This window comes from Delphinus delphis, chromosome 16 (genome assembly GCF_949987515.2).
Source record: "Delphinus delphis chromosome 16, mDelDel1.2, whole genome shotgun sequence".
In the NCBI taxonomy this organism is placed as follows: domain Eukaryota; kingdom Metazoa; phylum Chordata; class Mammalia; order Artiodactyla; family Delphinidae; genus Delphinus; species Delphinus delphis.
Genome location: NC_082698.1, coordinates 13,542,584 through 13,561,350, shown reverse-complemented (window position 1 = coordinate 13,561,350; position 18,767 = coordinate 13,542,584). Strand labels below are relative to the sequence as shown.

The 18,767-nt window shown below is 49.7% G+C and overlaps 1 protein-coding gene across 1 annotated transcript in view; it reads left to right on the top strand.

Moving 5' to 3' along the window:
• The first annotated feature begins 2,054 nt into the window (after positions 1 to 2,054).
• The window catches only part of SLC18A2 (solute carrier family 18 member A2), a 36,183-nt gene continuing 19,470 nt past the window's right edge, over positions 2,055 to 18,767 (top strand). The window contains exons 1-9 of the mRNA XM_060034011.1: positions 2,055 to 2,352; positions 3,749 to 4,100; positions 12,128 to 12,186; positions 12,462 to 12,545; positions 12,855 to 12,947; positions 13,653 to 13,742; positions 13,850 to 13,893; positions 13,964 to 14,024; positions 16,654 to 16,749. Of these exons, the coding sequence (XP_059889994.1) occupies positions 2,232 to 2,352; positions 3,749 to 4,100; positions 12,128 to 12,186; positions 12,462 to 12,545; positions 12,855 to 12,947; positions 13,653 to 13,742; positions 13,850 to 13,893; positions 13,964 to 14,024; positions 16,654 to 16,749 (1,000 nt within the window). The 5' untranslated portion in view covers positions 2,055 to 2,231. The remainder of the gene's footprint in view (positions 2,353 to 3,748; positions 4,101 to 12,127; positions 12,187 to 12,461; positions 12,546 to 12,854; positions 12,948 to 13,652; positions 13,743 to 13,849; positions 13,894 to 13,963; positions 14,025 to 16,653; positions 16,750 to 18,767) is intronic.

Below are 18,767 nucleotides of genomic sequence, written 5' to 3'. Positions count from 1 at the left end.
GGGATGACTGTGGATCCCCACTTAATCCTCACAACAACTCTGCAGTATGTCCAGTTGGCATCCCCACTGCAGAGATGGGGAAACTAAGGCACAGAGAGGATACATGATGTGCCCGAGGTCACCAATCAAGGACGGAGTGGACTGGGACCCAGGCATCCTGACAAGAGCCCTTAACCGTGATGCCTGCCTGCCCAGGGGGCACAGGGGCAGGACCTGTGTCTTTGTTCTGAAACTCCAGGCACTTTGGGGCACCCCATGAACGTGATATCCTTCACAGCCAGCTGAAACAGCTCCCTGCCATCTGTTCTCTCCTCCTAAGTGGTTTTCCTTCTCTCCTCCCTGTTTAATATTTAAGTTGCACATATCCTGGGACATCCCAGAGTCCGCATGTTCCTGACCTACTTACGTATCCAACCATTTTTCTCACATCGGGGGCAGCACAGGGGGGTTTTGGGAAGGAAGTAAGGAGGTGCAGAGAGTGGGGAGCCCTACACATCACCCTGCTGCTCTAAGCAGTCTCCAGCTGACAAGGAAACATTAAGAAAACAAGGCCAGACTCTACGGCTGAGGCTGCAGCAGACAACGTTTATTTCAAGTGGCTTTCCGCGAAAACAGCTCCTGCTTCTCCCGCCCCCAGAAGGGTCTTCAAAGCTCCAGCTCTGTTTGGGGCATGTCTGTTTGTTTCTCTTCTGTTTATAAAATGGAGGGACTTGGAAATCAAAGGCGGGCTGCTACTCCTTGGTAGTGAGGATGACAGCTCCAGGTCAGCCACACACAGGCACTTTGCCTGTTTCAACCATCTTTTTAACCAGAATCCCTGGGGAAAACGCCGAGGGGAGAGGACTACAGCACACAGGGCCTGGGGCAGCTGCCCCATAAGCCCTTTTACTAAGGCGCCAGGCACTCACCTATTCTCTAGTGTCCCCTGCTCAGGGTGACATGGTCCTATTTTATGAGAATTGGATTCAGGGCCTGGGGCCCTCAGAACCCCACTCTCACTGTGGGGTGACACTGAGAGATGTCCCCTTTCCCCGTTTCCACATCACCATCTGGAGGGTACCCGAGGACCCGATGGTCAAAGACTCCAAGTGGCACCCTGCATCATGATACCGAGGTGGGAGAGGGGAGGGGTGGTGGGGTGCAGAGTGGCTTCTCCAGGAAAGAGATCGGTCCCCGGCTCCCAACACCCTAAGACCTCTTTCCCTGGCACACTCGCTAGCCTTCATGTTCTCACGGCCAATTTCAGGAACAGGGAGGCTCAAAGAGAGCTTTAGCGCCTAATTGGGCCAGGTGAAACCACTAATCCCTGATTCCTTATCTTGGCCCCTGACCCTTCACCCTGGGATCCTTGACCTCTCGGCCTGGGGCTTTTGACGTCCTCCCTCTGCGACCCATCCACTTCACCCGGACCCGGGTTCCCAGGGCTCACGGCCAAGTGCAGGAACAGGGGCTCGGGTCTGCTCAGGACGGGGCGACCTTAGGATCCGGGCTCAGAACCTGGTCGGGCACCTGGCGGGGAAAGGAAGGCAGTGGCTACTCCGACGCAGTGACGGCGCGGGAGGGCGGAGGCCGGGGCGCCCCAGCCCCCCGCCCCCGCCGGCCCTGACGTCAGAGCCAGAGCCGGTAAACTGAGCGGCGGCCGCCGGGCGCTGGGGCGGAGACTGAGACCCGGAGCCGCCCGGACGGACGGAGCCCACGGCGTTCGGTGCAGGCAGCCGCAGACCACCTGAGGTAACGCCGACCCCGCTCCCTGCCCGCGGGGCTCGGCGCTGGGGACGGGTCGCCCCCCGGGGCGCGGGGGAGAGCGGAGCCCGGCCGAGGGCAGGGGAAGCCCCCCGAGGCGCCGCGCGCGGGGCTCCAGGGCGTCCCGGGAAACCCGGGGCGCAGGACGCACGGTGCGCAGGCGTCCCGCGGCACTTTCCGAGCACGCAGGGGGTTAAGTGGGACCCGCGGGGGCGGCGGAGAGCCGGGCGGCGCCCAGGATCCGGCCCAGACGGCGCTCGCGGGCGTTATTAACAAGGAGCGCAGGTGCCGGTGAGAACGCGCTCGCCGAAGGTAAGCCGAGGGTGGGACGCCCGGGACCATCCGGCGCCGCCCGGTGCGCGCCGCTCCCCGAGCGCCCCTTTGGCGGCCGGGCCGGGCGAAGTCTGGGGCCTGGGGTTGGGGGAGCCCCCAGCCCGGCAGAGCCCCTGACCGACCGTGCGCCGCGCCCGCAGCCGAGCCCCGGAGCCATGGCCTTGAGCGAGCTGGCACTGCTCCGCTGGCTGCAGGAGAGCCGTCACTCGCGGAAGCTTATCCTGTTCATCGTGTTCCTCGCGCTGCTGCTGGACAACATGCTGCTCACCGTCGTGGGTACGTACGGACCGGGCGCCTCCCCCCACTCCCCGGGTACCCCTTCCTAGGGCGTCCCGCTTACCCGAGCGCGGTTCGGGAAAATTCGAGAAGACGTTTTGCAAAAATACATTCCCCAAGACTGCCTCGTCTAGGCTAGTAGCCGTGTTTGTGGCTTCGTTTTCCTGGCGGTCCGGTCAAAAAATGTGACAGCAGATAAAACCCAGAACTTGTGTTTCCTCCTGATAATTTCCTGCTTCCCTTTGTCACTTTCAACGCGATTTAAAAAAAAAAAAATCTATTAAGGAGGAGCAAGTCCCAGGATTCAAAATAATGTTATAATAATTATTATGCTACCCGGAAAGGTGGGTCAATAATGTGGTCTATCACATCAAGGAACAGGTCAAAATCCTTCCCTCCATAAAAGAAAGGGACATTTAAAGGTAGTGGTTCCACAGATGACTTGACATGGAGACATTACAGGACCCACATCAAGAGCAATTTTAACGGCATTGGTTTTCATCTTTTTCCTGTAATGGATTTTTGAAAAACTAAGTAATTGACATCCAGTTCTCTTAATTAGCACCATTAACAGCAACAGATTTGACATGCTTTTCCTTAAAAATATCCCAATTTGTAATGAATAAAAAATGATTTTTTAAAGGGTTGTTTCCCTTCTCTCCATTTAAGGTTCTCTCTCGATGGTTTTCAGAACATCACACAGCCAGGGTTTCACTTCCAGGAATATCAGAGCTGGGGCGGGGGGCGCTCATCTGAGTTCAGTAACAGGGCCCGAATCCTCCTTTGTCTTGAATGCTCTGTGATGCACATGCCCGAAGCTTCCAGTATATCAGTTTTTCTTTTCCTCTACGAAAGTCTCAGATCTTCCAGGTTGTATGAAACATTGAAGCTTCCCACTCAAGTAATGGAAAGATGAAGTGGGCCTGCTGCAGAATTTCTGAATTATTACTTCCTGCAGGTTTATTCTTTTCTAAGACACCTAATGAAATTTAGATTTCTGTTTCCTTGATTCATTCACTTAAAGGTCTTTCTAGCCTCTTTCTGAGAAGTACTGGTTGACCCCAGGTCAGCACTGATTAGACTTCAGACCGAATCTTGCTTTCCTAAAATATTCCTGTGAAGGAGCCCTGTAATGGGAAAGCCCTTGAGAACGGGGATCTCTGGGGTGGGTCAGGTCTGCACAGTAGCTGCCCTGAGAGCTCTCCCAGCCTCTGGGGCTTTGTTCGCAGAGCTGAGCAACGTGAAATTGTTCAGTGTCGGCGCGGAGGTCCCATTCCCGAGGCAGACATGCCACTTCTCTGGGCCTCGTTTAGCGTTTGACAAGACCACGGTTTTGCTGGCTTTGGTCCCGGGCAGGGTTTCAGTGTAATCACCACTCTCCTGCTCTTGTTCTCAGTCCCCATCATCCCAAGTTACTTGTACAGCATCGAGCATGAGAAAGATGCTATAGAAATCCAGACTGCCAAGCCAGTGCTCAAAGCCTCCACCTTCGGCAGCTTCCAGAACATCTTCTCCTATTATGACAACTCCACCGTGGTCGCCGGCAATAGCACCGGCAGCCTTCAGGGGGCGCTGCTGCATGAGGCCACCACGCAGCGCACAGTGACTAACAGGTCCACTGCCCCTTCCGACTGTCCCAGTGAAGACAAAGACCTCCTGAATGAGAACGTGCAGGTCGGCCTGTTGTTTGCCTCGAAAGCCACCGTCCAGCTCCTCACCAACCCGTTCATAGGACTGTTGACCAACAGGTGGGTTATATCATTTTGGTCAAAAAGTTTGATGTTTATATTGTTCCAGATCACTTCCACCTGGGATTTTGCTTCTCATTCATTGATCAGAATCTGGAAAACCAAAGCTGGGGAAAAAGCCAGTCTCCTTCGCCTTACGTTTCTGTCCTTAGTCAATGACGATTTCCCATTTGGTCTTCCTTTTCACTGCCACCATGACCATCCTTGTGGGATTGTACGTACCATGTGGCTTTCTCTTCTCTTGCACCTGTGGTCATGCACTTCCTGATAGACAGCTGAGGTGGTTTCCTTCAGGGCTGGCGTCTCAGTGCTCGTGGGGATGGCCAGGTGGGGAACGTGGCACAGGACCTGTAGTCCTGCTGCGTATATGAAACATCTGACACTGAGGTCCTAGGCTGTGTAGCAGTTCTTCCCCTGCCACTTACTAAGCTGCATCCACGTGCACAAAGGGAAGAGGTGTTTTTTCTGGATGATTCAAGCTGCCCAAACTAGCTTTATATTAATCTCAATGTTCTGGAGTCTTTTGGGACCCACATTATTTTGAATAACTGTTCACATTTCCATTGCTGGTGGCCATCCAGCAAGTATTTGCTCTTCTACAGCTGAGGTGGGCCAGCTCTGCCTGATGAATGGGGACTCCAAGTACAGGACAGGGGGCTTGCAGAGGAGGGGAGGAGGTGTCAGCTGCAAAGAGTGGGAGCTGGTAGAGTGTGAATGGTGGTGGTGGGCCGCTATGTAACACTGTGACCCCAAAGGCAGCAATGTGAAAAATGGGGCGGTGCCCAGAGTCCTACCTGTGAACCAGGCCTAGTAGCAAGAACCAAGACAAGGACTAGAGAAAAAAGGAGAATAAAAGAGGGGGCGGGGTGAACTGAGGAGGCCGGGGCTGGGGGGGGGACCCGGCAGGGCTGAGCTATAAGAGGCCTCATGTGCTAGGTGAGAGAGGAGTGGGGCTTGTTTGGGGGGCACAGAGAGCTGAGCGCAATTTTAAGCAGGTCAGCCCAGCACCCCCTGCAGGCTGGGAGCAGGGAGGTCTGTACATTTACCAGGCTTTGGCCTTGGGAAAGGTGGAGCAGGGCTGGCCGGGCCTTCTATTAAAATATTATTAAGCATTTCAAGATGGCAACAACAGAAGCGTTAAACCAGGCAGGGGACCCTTCTCAGAGCGGGGCCCACTCTGCGGGGTGGGAGGCCTGGGGTGTTGGCAGGGGCTCAGAGAGGGGATCCGCCCTCCTCTGCACGAGCTGTCCTCTGGCACGCAGGTTGCCGGTAACGTACTCATGGGGAGTCCGATGGAAGCACGTTTTCAACTTCTGTGATTCGATTTTCCGCGCTGAGTAGGGCCATTGAATCCATTTTAACCGTCCCAGGCCACATCCAGCCTGCAGTTTGCTGTGTAGTGTTATCAGGCTGCTGCACAAATGCTGAGCAAGTTACCGCAGGACGCTGGGCTGACTGGGAGCCCACCAAGAGGCACCGTCATCACGGTGACGTTCGGCAGTTCCTCTGCTCTTCAGGAGGAAAACCAGCCAGACCTTCATAGTTACAGGGTTTTCTTTCTTTTCTCAAGCCTAAGAGCGCTTCTTAAAATGCATGTGGTATAATTACAGGAAACAGCTCAGGGTTTTGTATTCTGAGAAAGCAAACAGCTCAAATACTATATTGGGAAAATTGAGGACATCATTGTAATAACGCCTTGCCAATCACTTGGACGTGAATGTCACTAGCTGCACAGCGTAATACTTAGAAACTCGGCTGCACTGATGTGAGTGTTCCAATCTTCCAAACGTAAATGGCAAATGAAAAGCTTACAAAAAAACCCCATTCTTGTTTTTAATGCTTCGCTTATGCTACCAGGCAAGCAGCTTGTTTAAAACCAGTGTAGACCTTTCCCCTAGTAAATACTCCAAATGCTTTGACATTGCAGCCACCTAAGGCTCACGTTTGGGGCTCCCAAAAAATTATCTGCCAAGAGAAAACTAATTTCCTTTAGTGACCTGTGAGGTTTAGTCTATTGGTATGGTGCGTAATCCACTTCGGAACTTATTGAGGGCAAAATTTTAATCCCTAGCTGATTTCTCCCAGCTCTCCAGCAAATTTCAAAATAATCTTCATCTTCTAGCACTGCCTTGTAATGTGGAAATGCAAACAAGTTTTAATAATGATGTAGGACAACAAACTCTGTTGTCCCTCCAAAGTGATCATGATAAGTAATTTTTTTCTAATATTTTCCAAGCCCAGTAGATACGAATTTGGGGACTTTCAGCATTTCTGGGCACTCCACGGCTGTGCTCAGAGAAGTGATAAATACATTTCCCTCTACAGACTCTTCCTTTGTAAGCCATTGCAAATAGCCTTCTGATGTAATTTGTGCCAATCACATCCGCAATTACCAACAAGACGTGTGACTCACATTTTCAGTGTTGTAAAGAAGTGAGTTTACAATAGCATTTTACACTTGGTTAATATGTTTCTGGTTAAGGAGTAGTTAAAACATGAAGCATCAGATCTTGAGAAGACTTTAGCAAAAGCTTTTGGGTCCGTCTTAGTATTAATTTTTTTTTTTAAAGAAGATGTTGGGGGTAGGAGTTTATTAATTAATTTATTTTTGCTGTGTTGCGTCTTCGTTTCTGTGCGAGGGCTTTCTCTAGTTGCGGCAAGCGGGGGCCACTCTTCATCGCGGTGCGCGGGCCTCTCACTAGCGTGGCCTCTCTTGTTGCGGAGCACAGGCTCCAGACGTGCAGGCTCAGTAGCTGTGGCTCACGGGCCCAGTTGCTCCGCGGCATGTGGGATCCTCCCAGACCAGGGCTCGAATCCGTGTCCCCTGCATTGGCAGGTGGACTCTCAACCGCTGCGCCACCAGGGAAGCCCCTGTCTTAGTATATTATAGGCAAAAGGGTTTGCTACTCAGGAGGAGAAAGCATTTGTCCAGACTCTCTGGCCAATGGCTTCCTTCCTTCCTGTTCTTTCCATCTGCTTACTGTTACACAGTTTGTACCTTTGGCTACGAAATATAAACAATGCAGGTCAAAATCTGCTTTTTTTGCATCTACTCGGGCTCTCCCTTGTGTGCCAGGCTGAATGAGGGAAGGTTCAAACAGTAAGTTGTTGGGTGCTATTTTTATCCAATGGGAGGGAGTTTAGGAAAAATCGGCCTGATTTTTGGGACATGGATCCTCCCTCACCTCCCTGGCCCTAGAAAAATATCTTTTTCCAGCCCATGATGTGAGCTGGTCCAACTTCCTACTGTCTCTGCAGTGCTTCTGATAGTGGGGAAAAGAAAGGCCTCCTGCATCCCCAGAGATGTGAGGGGAGCTCCATAGAGACAGGCTGGTTGGAGCCGCTCCTTTCTAAAGCTTCTTGCCGTAAGTGGGACTCACTCTGAAATGAGACACCCAACATCACACAGGTCATAATCTGAACCCCCGTGTTACAACCTGGGGCCCCATAATTTATGGTCACGATGCTGCTGAGTGAGTGGCTTTGTGGTGACGCAGGCTGCCTGTCTGTTTTAAATATTGGATAAGATCTCATGCCAAACCCTGAAAATAAAAAATGACAATTCTTGGGAAGCATTTAAATGCTCATTTGGCTGTTAATATGATACAAGTAATTCCCGTTTCATTGACTCTTTGGGAACTATATTTTTACTGAATAAGATGTGACCAGGTAGGGAGCAAAGGACCTTTAGATTTTGTCGAGTGTGGTGATCACACGTCCAGTAACGCACTTTCCAAAGCCTGTGGGTGCCTTGCTTGGTCTGATTGCCATCTTTGAGGCTTGTGTGACTTATTTTATAATTCCAGTTTAAGTATTCATTTCATGATTGCAGCTGTGAGTAAAAGGGGGTAGAAGGACTTATACTAGCAACACCTGTTGTCTTTTGGCCCGGCAAGTGGAGTTTAGACATACACATAAAAGGAATGTTCCAGGCTGGTAAACAATGTGAAAACCACCTTTACGTTTCTCTCTTCTGTAAGTCAGGTTAAGAACGAGGCATCGTGGCGTTCACTTGCTTAACGTAAGGCTTACATGTAGTTGAATCTTTAGACCCAGGATATTCCAAACGAACCCGGCAGCTTGGGGAAGGGTTAACAGGGGTGGGGATGGTTCCCTCCCCGGCTGGTCATTGTGTTAGTGGCCTGCTTTTTATCAAGCCAGCGTCAGTGACTTAATTTATTTCCATAGTTACCTAGTATATTTGAAAGCCAGTTATTTTTCCTCACAAATCTTAGCTAACGTCTGAAAGACAGGGAGAAAGCCGCAGGGCATGAAATCTCTACAAAATCTACTGTGGGTTTTTTTTTTTCCCCTTTAGCTTTAGGCAACTGGTCTGAAGTGGGCTTTGTAGGAATAAGCAGTGACCTTTTCAAAAAGCTCCTCCATGGACAGGGAAACCAGCTATGCTGGAAAGGGATTTCCCATCCTCGATGTCATTAGGGTGGTGGAGACGGTGTGACAGCGTCTTTGCTTCAAAATCAGAAGAAGCTGGCCGTGGAATTGGGTACTTCTCATGGGAGCAAAGCCCTCACGTGACCTGTGCGTCGGTGAACACCCTGGAGAATAAGAAATCCAAGGCTCGCGTAATTCCCCACACACATCTGATAGCTGAAAAAGACAGACCCAGGGGCTAAACCTAAGAATTTTGTTTTATTTATGCAATGGTTGACCACAAGCTTCCTAGTATATCCTAACAAATGTAAAATACCTTTCCGTTTACTGCTGCTCATCTTTTGGGAGTATGTTGAGGTAATCGAAATGGGAGATGTCACCTCTTGTCTCATCTGGTGACAGTTTGTACCCTTCCCTGTCCCCTGTTCTGTGTCCTTGCTTTTGTCACTTACCACAGCAGAGGGAACCCAGGTCTTAGCAAGCCTGGGAAGAGAGCTTACATTAATCTCTGTGGTAAAGACAAACTAGTTAGGAGCATTAGAGAATAAGTACTGATTGCCAGTGACAATTTAGAGACATAGTGGGGTTTCTCTGCTGACTGGGTAGGGATATGTAATGAATATAATTTTTATTGCTTTGCACTTTTTTCTAGGATTCAAATATATGATTTTCATTTTTATTCAACTGGATTAACTGCTCCCTGATGCTCTGTGAAGATGACTGTGGGCCAGGATGACTCACGAGGGGGTGATAAAGGGATATTTCGTTAAAGGTTTGCCACATCAGACGTGGCTCTGCTTAGTAGCACTTTACTTGAGATGGCGTTGAGTTGGGACAAGAGGCCGAATCAGACATTTATGACTAATGTCAGTTGGGGTTCTGTCCATTTAGGAGACATTGTGGGGAAGGAGAAAGGACAGTGGCGATCTGCCCATCACTCAGTGACCCTGGGGCCTTGAGCAAGTCTCCTGAGGTTGGTGTTCAGGGGGCCAGGAGAGGCTGAGGGTGGAGAGCCAGGAGCTGGCCCTCGGGCCACACTGGCCGTGGGGCTGAGCTCCAGGGAAGGGCGCTGCCCAGCACTTTCCACTGGGCAGCCCTGCCAGCGGCTTGGCTGGTGGTGAAGGCATAGGGCACATGTGTCTGGTAACAAGCAGGAAGCAGCGGGAGCCTGGTGGCATCAGAAGCGATTGGCTTGCTTCACCTCTGAACCTCGGCTTTCTCACCCACGTTGGGGGTTTGGACTGGCCCGCCTTTGAATTTCCTTCTAGCTTTGCCGGTTGGTTATTCCATTCATGCTTTATTAAAATCCCAAAGGAATTAAAAGACAAAACAGTAGCTACAGCATTTTTAAAGAAAACACAGCACCTGGCCTTGGTAAAAAGAATCTTCCGTAAGCACACAGCCCTGTGGGTTCGGAGCCACCTGGTTTCAAAAGATACTGTGGGCCCTGGGTTCCACTCAAGCTGTGTGAACCTCTGCTCCTGTGACTGGTGTCCCCACCAAAGTGTATGCTAGCAGGCCCTGCCACACCTGAGACACACGAGGTACGCCCATTGCCCTGAATTTGGGGCAGCTCCCCAAGCCTCAATGTGGCCATCTGAAAATAGGGATAAAGCCAGCTACCTTGCGGAATTGTGGTGAGAATCACAGGTCTCTGGGAGTGCTGGAGCCTCCTGGTAAGAAGGAGCCCTCCTCAGCTGTGTCCTGCCAGGTGACCTTGGCCAGTGGCTGGGCTGTAGACTGGACATAACATTGCTGGTATTCCGATAGCTTTGACGTATGTATGGTTTTCCAAGTAGGATGTTGAAAGGGATGAGAAGCCTGTGTTTATTCCAGGGCGGTCGTATGTCCATTCTTCCCCCAGACATGCAGTAGTTGCTGAGAAAATAAACTGCCTGTGAGTTCTCTGAGTTTCCTGGAAGTTTCCTTCACAGTATCCAGCAGTGCCATGTTGGACCTGGTGTTGTGAACGGCTTTCTTTTCCTACATGAATAAGGGCACAGAGCAGTGAGCTCGGTGTTAGTTGAGACGGGAGAAGCTGTCATTTGATGGCATCTGAACTGCAGTTCAGGACTCTGGTATCTTTCCTAGTTCACAGGATTGGCTTCAAGCCCTGCTTTGTGAATTACAAGCTCATTTCAGGTCACAGTAGAGGAATCTTTGCCTGGGTTTGTGGGAGGGCGACTGCCTGAGAATGCTATGATTTTGTGATGCTGTTTAGTTTCCGGATGCACATGAAGCAGTTAAAAAACTTTGTAAGTGTGCCCAGGACTTTTAGAGGGTTCTACTTAAAGCCATGTATGCCTTTTGGCATATACCTGAGGAGGTAGTAAAATTTGCATGGAAACGTCCTGGACTGGATTGAATGGCCCTGAGTGAAATTAGCCCTAGGACATTAGACAGTCATTTTTTTGTACCTCAATTTCCTCATCTGTAAAATGGGGAGGTGGTCGTCTGCCCTTATCAGATCATTGAGCTCGTGTGTAAGTGGAGAGAATGGAGTGTAACCTTAAGGTGAAGGTATTGTGTTATGATTTTTTTGTTCAAGCCTGGAATAGAAGAGCCCTCCCAGGCTGTTTGACTGGGACTCGGGGTTCCTGTTCCTCATTTGGTTTCTCTCCAGGATCTGGAGGGTCCAGGGCTGGAGGGAGATGAGGCCTGGAGATGCTCAGGGCTGTCCTGGGCTGACACAGGTCTCCTTTAGGGCAGTAGCTCAGCCAGTGCTGGCCCCTTCAGGCCAGGTCGTGGGAGGGAAAGAAGCTGCCTTCACTCTCATGCCCTGTCCATATGGCGGGGACCAACCTGCTTGCTTAATCTGCAGAAACAGAGAGGAAAAAAGGAAGAGAATGAGGGAGGAAACAAAATTTCTGAGGCACTTTTTCTGTTCTGGATGCCCTGGTAGCAGTTTAACATCCATATCTCATTTCATACCCACTCCAGCTCTGGGAGGTGGGTGGTGGTCTTTCTGCGGGGCCGAGGGGAGATTTGCCTGGGTTAAGTGGCAGGGCCAGGTGTCCCGGTAGGGGTGTAATGCCAGGAGGCCAAGGTCTCCCCACCTCCCCTGTCCGCCTGGTAGCAGAGCCCTGTACAGACAGTGGTCTTACAGAGCAAATAGGATGTTGAATTTTTGCACAGAAAACAAGGTCTGTCTTTCTCAGCTGGCTTCATTGGGGTCAACATGAAGACAGATCTGAAAATTTCCTTGCTTCCTAATGCCTCTTAGATGTAGTGCCGTTGCATCTGCTGCCCGTTGAATCGCTTGATGACCTTTTACTAGAGTTGTTTGATTGCAGCTGTCCCTTTGGGGAAGCTCTAGCAAAGACTGCAATTGAAGAAATTTTTACAAAATGATGGAAACAGGGGCTGTGTATTTGAACGTGTTCTGGGTTACTTGCCAATATTTTATTAACATTTATTCCAGAGAAATTTCAGAGTGGCAATCCGTAAATGTATTCACGTTCCAAGACAGTCAAACACAGAAAGGTCATATAGGAAGCACCAAGTATATGAATTTTTAGAAAAGTTGACCAAATACTTATCCACCTGATCCCAAAGGGTAAGCAGGAGAGACTCAATATCAAGGCTACACGAGTACGCAGCGGTCACCAGGTTCTCACTGTGGTTCTGTTCTGCAGGATCGGCTATCCCATTCCAATGTTCACGGGATTCTGCATCATGTTTATCTCAACAGTTAGTAAGTGTCTGACGTTTGCCTTCTGAGTGGGGGTCACCGGGTGGGCTCTGGCCACCACCAGCTGGGGGTTGAGAACACAGCCGGGGGTGGGGGTGGGAGGGTGTGTTGGCCACAACTGCAGAAAGAAGTTGATAGGAGAAGTCTTCAGGGAGCAAAAGCACAGTGTGGTTAACACGGAAATACCCCATCGGGTTAAGGGAGGTCCCTGTTTGAGCTGATCTGGTCGCGGCACCAGCGGGTCCACAGTGACTGTGGCCTGGCCCCTCTTTCCGCAGTGTTCGCCTTCTCCCGCAGTTACGCCTTCCTGCTGATCGCCAGGTCCCTGCAGGGCATCGGTTCCTCCTGCTCTTCTGTAGCTGGTAGGTGTGGAAACGCCTAAGTCAGTGCCCCGGGGCTTCTATCTGTCGGAGGCGCCACCGTCATTGTCCAGGCTGGCAGCCCTTTACAGAATGAGTTGGAATAGTTCAGGGAATCTAGGTGGTGGTGGTGGTGGTTGGTGGTTGGTTCTCAGAGAAGGTGCCACCTTGTTGGGTGCTGCTCGGCCTTATGTTCTGTTGGTCTGGCAGGTGTGGGGAGACCAGTCTGGGCTGGGGGTTGGGGAGGGCGAGTCATGATGGTTATTCTGTTGCTCCCAGAGCTTGGCTGTCGCTGTTTCTTCTCCTGTTTAGGGATGGGCATGCTGGCCAGCGTGTACACAGATGACGAGGAGAGAGGCAATGCCATGGGGATTGCCCTGGGAGGCCTGGCCATGGGGGTCTTAGGTGGGTGAGGGCCACTTTGGGGGCCACCTGGGGGGAGGGGCCTATCTGGCATTGGACAGTGAGCCCCCTTTCACACTAGTGTCCACTGTTTCTTCCCTCATTTCATGGAGCCTTTGAAAAATGGTGGGAAGAGTCCTGACCTGGGAGGACCTGGACTCCCCAGACCTCCCTCCTGGGCCCAGGTGTAAACCCAAGCTTTGAACGGGACGGTCTGCCAAGGCCCCTCCTCTTGAACATTCTCTGAGTTACCACCCACCTGAGGACCTTCCCACTTTCCGAGCCTGCCTCCTCCACCTGCCCTGGCTGAGCTCCCAGACCAGGTGCAAACACCTTCCCTGAGAGATCCAGGTCCTCTCCGTTTTCTGTTACTTTCCTGGCCTTCATCTGGAGCCCACAGTCCCTGTCTGTGCTGGTGTGTAATGACCATGAAGTCTTCACTGGCCCATTTTCCTGTGCACTTTCGTTGCCTGGGTCTTATTTCCTCTGACCTTTACTTTGGGAGTGATTCCATGTCTCAGGTGTGAAACCCCTTGGAGGAAGTTGCCAGGGCAACTTAACAGTCCTGAACAGAATGTAGGGTGGCCACCCCACACAGTGTTTGGAACAAAGTAGAGGGAGAAACGCAAGAAACGCAAGATGGTTCTAGACCAGGGGGCGGTCATCAGTCCCGGGCCCGGCCCTGGCCCTTCTCTCTCTTCCTTGCAGTGGGCCCCCCCTTTGGGAGTGTGCTGTACGAGTTTGTGGGGAAGACAGCTCCGTTCCTGGTGCTGGCTGCCCTGGTGCTCTTGGATGGAGGTGAGTGAGTCCACGTGGACCCCTTGGCCGTGATCTTGGGGGCCCTGAGCTTGGCACCCCTGTGGGCAGGTGCTGGGGGCCACACCTCTTCTTTTTTTCTCCTGTAGCTATTCAGCTCTTCGTGCTCCAGCCATCCCGGGTGCAGCCAGAGGTGAGCGGCGGGGCAAGGCGGGTGCTGTGGTGGCCGCGTGGCCTCTTCTAACCCCTGTTGTCCCTGACAGAGCCAGAAGGGGACGCCGCTAACCACCCTGCTGAAGGACCCGTACATCCTCATCGCCGCAGGTGGGGCTCCCCCAGCACCCCTGGTTCTTCCCAGCCAGGCGGTGGGGGTGGGCGGTGAGGACCAGCATTCATTTTGCTGCTAGAAACGTTGGGCTGTAGAAAAACATAAAAGGCACAAAGAGGTTACACGTCAGAAGAAATGGTTTTCTTCTGTCATTAACTTCTGACGCAGCCAGGCTCCTTTGTTGTTTTTCATCTGGGGCAGAGATGCCTGAGTCACAGAGGATTGTTTTGGGCCAAACTTGCTCACTGTGTTTGTGTCAGAGGCTGTCGTCGTTTGGCCTTGAACTTCTGGAATGGGTCCATGGCCTCCCTGCCGGTGCCTTAGGGGGGTGCTCTGATTCACCTTGGCATCTGTGAATAGAGACTGACAGCAGGGCCCCAGAGGGCCAAAGGGTGCCTCTCTTTCTGCAGAGGGCGTCCTGCGCAGCGGCGGACAGGTGGCTGGAAGACACCTTTGGGTTCTTGGCCGAGATGGGCTCAAAGGACGCCCTGGGGTTCTGTGGCTCTTGGGGAGGATAATGAGCTGCATCCATCCAAGCAGCTGACCTCCCAAGAGCACCCCAGTGACACAGGCCTGGAGCTGCCTCGTGAGGGACTAGCCTTACGCGGCCTGGGCCTGGACACAGTGGTCAGCAGTGACCCTCGGCATCAGGCCGGAGAGGGCATCCATGCAGTGTGGCCTCAGGCCCGGTCAGGGTTCCCTCCAGGTAGGGGTAGGTGTGTCTAAGCAGCAGTCACAGACACTAGGGCTGGGGGGAGCCTGGGTGAAGTGAGGCACGCCCCACCTGAGGGCATTCAGATTCAGCCGCTTTCAAAATCCCAGGCTGCTTTTGTTAAGGTGTATACTGTTGGGTTTGGTCCCGGCACCACATAAGAGGCCTTGGTCTAGACCTTGTCTGTCATGCCTGTTGACCAAAGGGTTATAAGCCTGGTGTGGCGACCTCCTCATGCAGGGGGACCTCACTGTGTCCCCAGCAAGACACAGGAAACATTCCAGAGCTGAGATTCCCCTGGAGCCCTGGCTGTCCGAACTGGGGGGTGAGGACATGTGTGGTGAGAGATGGGGGCCCAGAGATGCGAGTCCCTGCACCTCGGGGCACACGTGTGGGCAGGCTGTGTTGCCTGGGCCCTCACTGTCTCACCCCTACCCACCCTTGGAGGAAATATAGAAATCCAGCCGGCACTCAGGGTCAGGCTGTCGGCAGGTCCGGGCAGCCTGGATGGTGGGGTGTGGGGTGGAGCTGGGGGGCAGGCGGTGTCTCGTTTGTACCGCTGGGGTTTAGTTTACAGAGGCGACTGAGTGACGAGATGACACGGAGAGATTAATACCACCAAAGGATGATTTTATTACTTATGTTTCTGGAGAAAAGGGGGCATGCCACGTCGCTCAGGGCCACATGGGGAGGCACTAGGTTTGGTCAGGAGGCAGAAAGGGACGAGGGGAAGACCCAGGCCAGAACCTAGGCATTGGCATGAGAAAGTGGATTTTCCATGGGAAAGGTAGGGGAGGGTAAGCAGTTTAGGATTGGCTAGTTTAAATAATTCCAGTCTGGGTGCTCTCCCCAGTTGCCTGGGTGGATTTAGGGCAGGAGATACTGGTGAGGTGGGTGAGAGTTAGATAAAGCAGGGACTCAGAGTATGGGTTCCGGATCACAGGGGAGACGAACAACTCTGGTTGTTAGCTTGGCCCTGTAATTAACGTCAAATAGACAAATACAGAATTTAAGAAAACACGGAATAGATGGGTGAGGGGAGTCCAGCCATTTCAGCATCATTTTTATGTTCTGTCTTTAAATGCTACAAAGCATGAAAAAATCTTTCATCGTATGTAAACACCTTAATTATGATTGCGCAACGTTCTTTGAATCAGGAGTCTAGCAAATTAGAGGTTCCACGGCACACAGCACAGGAGGCTCTCAGAACAATGGGGACGGCAATTTGTGTTGTTCCAGGTGGTTCTACATTTACGAAGGGTTCTGGTTAACACAGTGATAACGGATATTTGCATGGATACCCTATAGGTACAGCTGATTTAAAAAAAATCCCTCAACAGCATGTTTGCACTAAATGCACTTGAATTTTGGGCAACTAAGGGCATCGTTAGAAATATCTGTGTTTGTTATACGGTGAAACATAGGTGTAGGAGCCTCAGGTTGCCTGAGTCTGTGTGTGGTCAGCCCGAGCTGCTGAGTAGCCTCAAGCAAGTTACTGCATTAGTAACTTGGATTTCTTCATTAATAATAATGAATGTAATAATGAATAATAACGATAATGAATAATAATGAAGTAATGAAATAATATTATAATCAATAATAACTTGGATTTCTCCATTTCTTCATTAATAAATTGGGAAGGTTAAACCTAGTGATCACTAAGCCTTCCTCCACTTCCACACTTTATGACTCTGGGATTCTAGTTGTTTTAAGTAATAATAATAATTTCCAAAGCAACACTCCCCACTATCCCTTTGACCTGTCATTTGTCTTTTTCTTACAAAAGTAGACGTTCTGGGTATCTGAGCTGATTGTTCTGGCTGTGGGCACATGGGATTTAACTGTGTTTGGAAATGGTAGGGGACACTTGAGACCCCAAACAGAAGGACACTAACCTTCTTCCTCCCTTTAAGGGTCCATCTGCTTTGCAAACATGGGGATTGCCATGCTGGAGCCAGCCCTGCCCATCTGGATGATGGAGACCATGTGTTCCCACAAGTGGCAGCTGGGTAAGACTGGGCCGCGAGTTTCTGGTTCTAGAATTTTTGTCCCCAGGTTGGGTCTCATTATTGTAGTCCTTCTGAGCTGCCGGTAGCAGGATGATAAAGTGATGGTTTCTGTTTGTCACTTAATGGGGTCAGTGCTTAGGTTAGCAATGAGCTTTGGGGTTGGTTTTGGCTCCAGTTTTTGTATCACCCCTGATAGAGGCATAATTAATATCAAGGCATCAGACCTGGGCAGAAATGAGAGGTGAAAAATACATTCAGCATTTCCTCACACTTCTGAACTGGACAAGTTATATTAAATATATGTGGACAGTAATAACATTTATGGGAAAGAGAACAACAAACGTAGTTTTATTTTTTTTTAATTGAAGTGTAGTTGATTTACAGTGTTACGTTAGTTTCTGGTGTACAGCAAAGTGATTCAGTTATACATACATATACGTATTCTTTTTCATATTCTTTTCCATTATGGTTTATTATAGGATATGGAATATAGTTCCCTGTGCTATACAGTAGGACCTTGTTGTTTATCTATTTTATATATAGTAGTTTGTATCTGCTAATCCCAAACTCCTAATTTATCCCTCCCCCCACCTTCCCTGTTTGGTAACCATAGGTTTATCTTCTATGTGTGTGAATCTGTTTCCTAAATAAGTTCATTTGTGTCATATTTTAGATTCTACATATAAGTGGTAACACATGCTATTTGTTTTTCTCTGTCTGACTTACTTCACTTAGTATGATGATCTCTAGGTCGGTCTGTGTTGCTGCAAATGGCATTATTGTATTCTTTTTAACGGCTGAGTAGTATTCCATTGTGTATATGTACCACATCTTCTTTATCCATTACAAACTGTTTTTAAGAGGATGAATTTTTGAAAGTATTTTTTATTTAGAAAGTAATTCATGCTTATTGTTAAAAAATCAAAGTACAGGGACTGAGGAAGTAAAAATTGTAAAAATCTCATATTCATCTTTCCCCCTGTCCCAGCCCAGTCCTCTGTGACATTCATTGTTAATAGTTCTGTGTGTCTATTCCTCCATTGTTCTGCATTGATCACCATCTTTGTGAAATGCCTGAAAAACCCAAATCTTGCCATTTACACACTGTGTGACCTCCTGTTTTTCTATGTTTCTGTGTCAAAATGGGTAGATTTACTTTTCACAATTAATTAAATTTTATTTTTTTATCAAAGTTACACATGTACACAATTTTTAAGTTAAATATGTTATAAAAATCATAATGAAAAAGCAGCAGTCTTTGCCCCATGCCTCCTCATCTCCAAATCTCTTCCTCAGATTTGATCACCTTCAACTCTTTTAGTTGTTTCTTCTGCTAATTTCCTTTATGTCTCTAAATAATGTGTACACTCCTATTTTTTGATTTTCCAATTTCTGACGTTGTCCACCAGCTTCCTAATACAGTAGATGAGGATTTAATGCCATTATTGCTTTACCTGAAAATATCAACCAACCAACTCACATGTTTTCTCACCTTCTGTTCTCCTGAAACAATTGTATTACAGGTTTGGTTAGATTGGCATTCAGTATTGACATTATTGTGACTATGTAAATATTATTCAAAGACGAGCTCTGTAGGGTTCTGTGATTATTTCTTTTCTTTTTTACAAACTTTCTGTTTTTCCTGGAGTTAGTAATTATGATGTCTTTCTATTTTCTTAGTTTTCTGTGTAGCATTTATGAATATATCCCTCAAACTCTTGCAGAGATGAAAGACCCTCTAAATATGGACAAGTACCTCCACAGACCTAACCTTTCTGTGTTTTTGCTTGTTTGTGGACATCTGTCCCACATCATTCTGACTTCCTGCTCTAGTCTAGAGTTGTTCCCTAGGCCATCCAGAGATTTTCCTCTTCTAATGTCTGGGCGTCTTCTTTGCCTCTCTTCTGTTTCCTGTATTCCTCTCTTTCGGTTTACTTTCTCATTATGCTGGAACCCGTCCTCCAGCAGCTTCCTGAGAGGGGGTGCACGGCAGGTAAAGTCCTCTGGGGTCCTGCTTA